Source organism: Vigna radiata, unplaced genomic scaffold, assembly GCF_000741045.1.
Source record: "Vigna radiata var. radiata cultivar VC1973A unplaced genomic scaffold, Vradiata_ver6 scaffold_283, whole genome shotgun sequence".
Lineage (NCBI taxonomy): Eukaryota > Viridiplantae > Streptophyta > Magnoliopsida > Fabales > Fabaceae > Vigna > Vigna radiata.
In genome coordinates this window covers 345,523-351,595 of record NW_014542221.1, presented here as the reverse complement: position 1 = coordinate 351,595, position 6,073 = coordinate 345,523, and the positions used below count along the sequence as shown (strand labels likewise).

The window sequence follows — 6,073 nt, the reverse complement described above, 5'->3', positions numbered from 1 at the left end:
TAATGTTAATCTTTTAGAAGAAATATCAGAAATATTATTTAATTTTACATTTCCAATTGATTTTGTTTCATATGTTTATAAATTAATTAGATTATCTCTCTTTTAAGAAACATAGATAATGTAAACTTTGTACAATGACAAAAGGCAACTTTTTACCACCTTATTAAGATTAGTTAACTTACAACATTAGCGGCCAATAGAAAATGACAAATAGTTTTCGTTTTGAATAATATAAAACTCTAATCATCCATCGAATAAATACAAAAGAAGGATATACCTAAGTATAATCTATGTATCATGTACTAGGGGATGATTATTATATCTATTAACTTTTGTTAAGGAAGAAGAATCCATGTTGATAGAATATAAATCTGTATCAGACATAAATGCTGAAGTCTCACCCATTGAGATGCTCTCTTCTGGAGTTGCACGACTCTTATTTTTCTCTCTAATATTGTAATATTGTTGCATCTCCAACTTCTTTCCATCCAATACTTCACTTGTATCTAACACCATCTCTTCAACATCAGTTTTTCCTTCAAGCATGCATACAACTGAAGCCATGGTGGGTCTGTGCATTGGAGAAACTTGTGTGCATAAAAGAGCCACATTAATCATTACCACTACTTCTTCTCTTTTAAAATCATTACCCAACCTCTCATCAACTAGGTCCATTAGGTCACCTTCTTCTCTCAAGACATGCACCTATAAAAACAAAATAGAAATGAACTCTGATATAAATTAAAACTGAACTCTATATTGGAAGGACTATCCAATTTCTACTATCACGTTGGAGATGCTTATACCTCAATGTGAAGGGGTGAGTTGAAAGTCCCACATCGACTAAAGTTATAACCAAATTATATTATATAAGGTGCAAACTTCACTATACAAAACCGGCTTTTTAAGGTTGAGTTAAACTTAAAAACCACTTTTTAATACTCTACAACATATAAACTTATGGTTGTTTTTGTTTTACAAATGTTGCACCACATTAATACTTAATGATGTTTTTAGCAGAGTTTATGAAGCAAAATTCTTCTCAGATATTTTACAATACAATTTGGAGATTATGAGAAAACTTACCAAATCAACGAGAGAGAAACATCCATCCTTTGGCCAGTTCAAGGTGTTACTCTTTCCGCTAACAATTTCTAGTGCAACAATTCCAAAACTATACACATCTGCTTTGTCAGTTAAATAACCATGCATTGCATATTCTGGAGCCATGTATCCACTGCAGTGTTGAAAACCATACATTAATAGTTGAGAATATACAATTTTCAAATCAAAATAGGTTGACCAAAAAGAAATTGGTGATACATCTCACATATTTCAAGTCATGGTGCATGTAATCTTAAAAAGTAATCATAGCATGACACACTTTTACATTCATTTGACAGAAAATTTAAGAGTAAAATGGTCATAAAAGTATAAACTTTTGTATTTTTTTAAAGGATACTAATACATTAACACGCCCACGTGACGAAAACACTCAAATGACACGGTACTAATCAGTTTTTCCTTCCAAAATTACCCTTTCACCTTTAATAAATGTTAAAAAAAAGTGAGACCCACTATGTTATATGAATGTTTTTTTAAGAGTAATGTCAAAAAGTAACTTTTTTCTTTTTCAAAAAAGAAAAAAGTAAAAAATAAAAAAAAGTGATGTCAAATAAATGTAAAAAATTTAGATATATCAAATAATATTTTTCAAATCTTAAATATAAAATGATAAATATTACTAAAAGAATTCATATAAACATAATATATATAATAACTCACTAGGTGCCAGCTACTCTGGTAGTAATGTGTGTGTAGCCCTCTTCATCAAGCTTGGCCAAACCAAAATCAGATATTTTAGGGTTGAGATCTTTGTCTAATAACACATTAGTGGCCTTGATGTCTCTATGAACTATCTTTAGCCTAGACTCTCCATGAAGGTAAGCCAAACCTCTAGCAATACCAACACAGATCCTTTGCCTTGTTGACCAATCCAACTTCAATTGAGATTTTTCTGGTGCTGCATTTGCATTTATCACAAAAAGTAAAACACGTAACATATTGTAAACTGAACATGACTGTAGATTGTTGATAGAGTTACCAAACTTAACATAATTACAAGAAAATTACCAAATAAAGCACGAGCTAGACTGTTGTTTTCCATGTATTCATATATCAGCATCAATTGATCTCCCTCCATACAACAACCATAAAGTTTAACTAGACAAGGGTGTTTCAAAGCAGAAATCATGCCAACCTCGTTTATAAACTCACGATTCCCTTGTCTCGATTTAGAAGAAAGTTGTTTAACTGCTATTACCGTGCCATCTGAGAGAACACCCTGCATTTTTTTCAGCTTTGATATTGAAGTTTTGCTTTATGTTTGGGAAGTTTTAAATAAAGTACAAAATGTTGAAATATTCATAATACCTTGTAAACAGGACCAAAACCTCCTTCTCCGATCTTGAAGTTAATATCAAAGTTTCTAGTTGCAGCTTTGATCTGTCGTAAGCTAAATAAGCCAGTTTGGAAATCTAGACCCATTAATTCTGTTGAGATATAAGAAAAACATATAATGTTTTCTGAGTCTTTCTACAATATTATGATTGAAGATGACAATTATATTACATATGTACTGACACAATTAAAACCAAAATTTCATATATATTCTGCAACCGAATGCATAAATGACAACTGAGATGTTTTAGTTTGTAGCGATGTTTTAACACAAATTTTGTAAAAGAAAAAAAAAATACATATAGTTATTATAACCTCTTAGTCCTTACCTTTTTCTAACGAAACCTTTCTCCTTAAACATCCTCTCCACCAAGCTATACCAAATATTATGATGATAATAAGTGCTCCAGTAACTACAATTTCCACAACATAATGCTTAGGTACACCATCTTTATGTTCCTCTTGTGGTGTAAAATCTGTTTGATTATGAAAAAAATGGATTAGAAGATATATTATATCAGATGAGGTGATGACAGAAGAAAAATAATGATTAGCACTAACCAGGATGAACTGATATAGCTGATATAAGAGGACCATGAACTGATCCAAAAGGTATAGCAGTTGTCCCTTTCCCAGCCCACTGCAACCGAATCTCTAAGGTACTGCTATTCACAGTAGCAGTGAAATTTTTTATGACTGCTTTACCAACTCCTCCTGCTTCTTTTGCAATATTGAAATCCTTCAGCACCAACTTTCTCTGCAATACTTCAATCCAAACACAAATGGGTCACAATGGATTGCGAAGATCAAAAGGAAGTTGTTCAATGTTACCATGTGGAAGACAAAGGTAAAATGCTGAAACCATGCACCTGAACATATATGTCAAATATACGCCTTCCAAGGCTGCTATAGGTTTGATCATCAGTGAACATTATTTCTGCAAAATGAAGGCTTATTGTGTAGCTTCCATTTCCCATGCAGAATGCATAATATGTGAGAGAAAGGGCAGAGACACGTGCATCCATGTACAATTCGCCATTGTTCATATCAAGCTTAGTTGTGTTAGACCAAGTATAGTAGTCTACGCGACCACTATCAAAGAAATGACCAGTGTTGCTGAATACCCAGTTTGATCCTGTTCGACGAAATCTTGCTGGTCCAGCTTCTTGTGAATCATCATCATAGTTTATGTTTCCCTTCGATATTAACTTCCCTCCACAATTTACATTGAGAGAGTACCAGGCTGGGACAACCAAGAAAACGTGAAAAATCAATGTAAGGAATCAAGCATACTAAGATGGTTTTTGCACATCAACCTTTTATTAAACGGAAAGTGATATGAATCACTAATTCTGGAAGTCAATGTTTAGCCTACAACAATCAGTTGGAAATATTGGAAAACAAAAGAAGCTTTTACAGAACAAAGATAAGCACAGATAAAGTGCAATATCCACTTGGGGTAAAGTCCTCGTATTTGTTTTTTTATACCACTCCAAAAACCTCTTATTAATAAAAAGTATCTTGTGTATATAAACTCATATCGATTTGTATTTTTTTTTACGTGGAACTTTGTTTATACTCAACAATATCAACATATAACATAACTAGAAAATTCGACAAGTTCAAATAATAAAGCATTAGCTAAATACTAATGTTAGAAACTGAGAAGATATAAACTTACTTTTATGACAGTTAATATTCCCTAGACATGGAATCATTCCCCTGAGAAAATAATAGACATGTTAAGTCAGTGTTGTCACAATTAATAATCATAAGATATACGTATTATGAGATTAATTTAGCAGCAGCAATACAAATCTTACAAGTCATTATTTCCCTTCAATGAAGATGCAAATAAGTTCCTAAGGCACATAGTAAATGGAAAAGGCTCAGACAATATCTGAAAATTCTCGAAAATAGAAAAATTATGCAAAGCAAAAGATTCTTACACGCTTCCCTGTTGACATGTCAATTGCTCTGGCTTTTCTATGGTCAAATTGTTGTATGACAGATCACTGTGTCAATGTATGCATGTGATCAGTTCAGAATCAAAGATGAAACTAATAATTGTATCAAACACTTGGTGGCACAGAAACGTAGAAGACATAATTTAGTGTAAGAAATCGTAAGTTGCATTTTAAGAATTACTTACGTGTAGTCTGGCCTATCTATCCAGTTGGGTAGTGGTCCATTGAAACGGTTTCCGGTTAAATATCTAGGTAAAAACAATTAAAAAAAATGTACTTATTAATTACTGATAAACTATCAATATGATGAATAAAAATATTAGTGATACCACCCAAATATATGCAAAATAAATGAATTCAGTATGGTGAAATAAGAAATCAATTGAAGCTAAAAATTGTTGCTTACAATATATTTATATCGTTTAGGCCACCCAATGTTCTTGGAATCGGTCCAGTTAATTTGTTAAAGCTGAGATCTCTGAGAAAGGTATAATGTCATGAGAGGAAAATAATGTATCAGACATCATGGAATGTTTAGCCCTACAATGTAATAGAAAAAACATAATAGACAAGTATGAAAGTGCAACACTTATATGTTTCGGAAAAGTAAAGTTTATGGAAAATTTCGATACTTTTTAATTGAATTTTATCAAACATTTTTTTGTTCTACTTAGTAGTTAATATATATATATATATATATATATATATATATATATATATATATATATATATATAGTATGGTTCTCCCAACACCATGAGTCCAACTGTTCTTCTAAGGATGACAACGCCATGAACCGAACGACTCTTCCAAGGTTAACAATGCCATGAACCGAACGGCTCTCCCAAGACCGACAACGCCATGAACCGAACGGCTTTCTCGGGTTGGCCAGTCAGGCCAACCATCAGGCCGACCATTCAGGTCGACCTACTATCCAGGCCGACCATTCAGGCCGAACGGTTCTTTTCAAGCTGGCCAACCATCCAATCCGACTGTTCAGGTCGACCACATGGTTAGATTATAAACGATAAAAACTCATTAAAACCTCTAATGAAGGTTAAGGTATGATTGGACCGTCATTAGGTCGACAAAAGTTAAAAACCCATTACAACTAATATAAATAAAGATCTTTTGTATGTCATTACTTGTTGTATAAAGGTCTCAGGTATGTCATTACAACTAGTATAAAGGTCTCAGGTATAAATAAAGGTATCAGGTATGTCATTACAACTTCTGGATCACGATGCACAATATATGCATTACTTGTTGTTGTAACCGTTCGGTTATATTACTAACTTGAGAGTCGAAGTGTCTTTTTCATGTGTCCGACTTGGAGAAAGAGGAGGAAGAACTAACAATAAAACTTGGAGCACGCAGACAACTAGGGAGCTCGTCCGACCTTCAACGAGTCCGCTCGACCTTCAAGACAACCTTGAGTGTTGAGTAGATCCCGCCCGATCGTAGAGACAATTAAGAATTCTTCAGGATTCGTCCTGTCTTCCAAACAATATAGAATATTTTGAGTAAGGGACTTCAACCCTATACCCAAAACAATATATATATATATATATATATATATATATATATATATATAGATATATATATTTGAATTCTTTTAGTTTCATTTTGTAGTTACTTAGCTTGACTA

General features: G+C 32.9%; 1 protein-coding gene across 1 annotated transcript in view; it reads right to left on the bottom strand.

Moving 5' to 3' along the window:
* Positions 1–204: 204 nt before the first annotated feature.
* Positions 205–6,073, bottom strand: part of LOC106779458 (probable leucine-rich repeat receptor-like serine/threonine-protein kinase At3g14840) — a 15,010-nt gene continuing 9,141 nt past the window's right edge. Inside the window, exons 12-24 of the mRNA XM_014667559.2 lie at positions 4,834–4,905; positions 4,613–4,675; positions 4,410–4,475; positions 4,284–4,322; positions 4,142–4,182; positions 3,330–3,703; positions 3,022–3,217; positions 2,790–2,936; positions 2,434–2,552; positions 2,134–2,344; positions 1,786–2,023; positions 1,087–1,237; positions 205–705 (exon numbers count right to left, since the gene is read on the bottom strand). Of these exons, the coding sequence (XP_014523045.1) occupies positions 289–705; positions 1,087–1,237; positions 1,786–2,023; positions 2,134–2,344; positions 2,434–2,552; positions 2,790–2,936; positions 3,022–3,217; positions 3,330–3,703; positions 4,142–4,182; positions 4,284–4,322; positions 4,410–4,475; positions 4,613–4,675; positions 4,834–4,905 (2,134 nt within the window). The 3' untranslated portion in view covers positions 205–288. The remainder of the gene's footprint in view (positions 706–1,086; positions 1,238–1,785; positions 2,024–2,133; positions 2,345–2,433; positions 2,553–2,789; positions 2,937–3,021; positions 3,218–3,329; positions 3,704–4,141; positions 4,183–4,283; positions 4,323–4,409; positions 4,476–4,612; positions 4,676–4,833; positions 4,906–6,073) is intronic.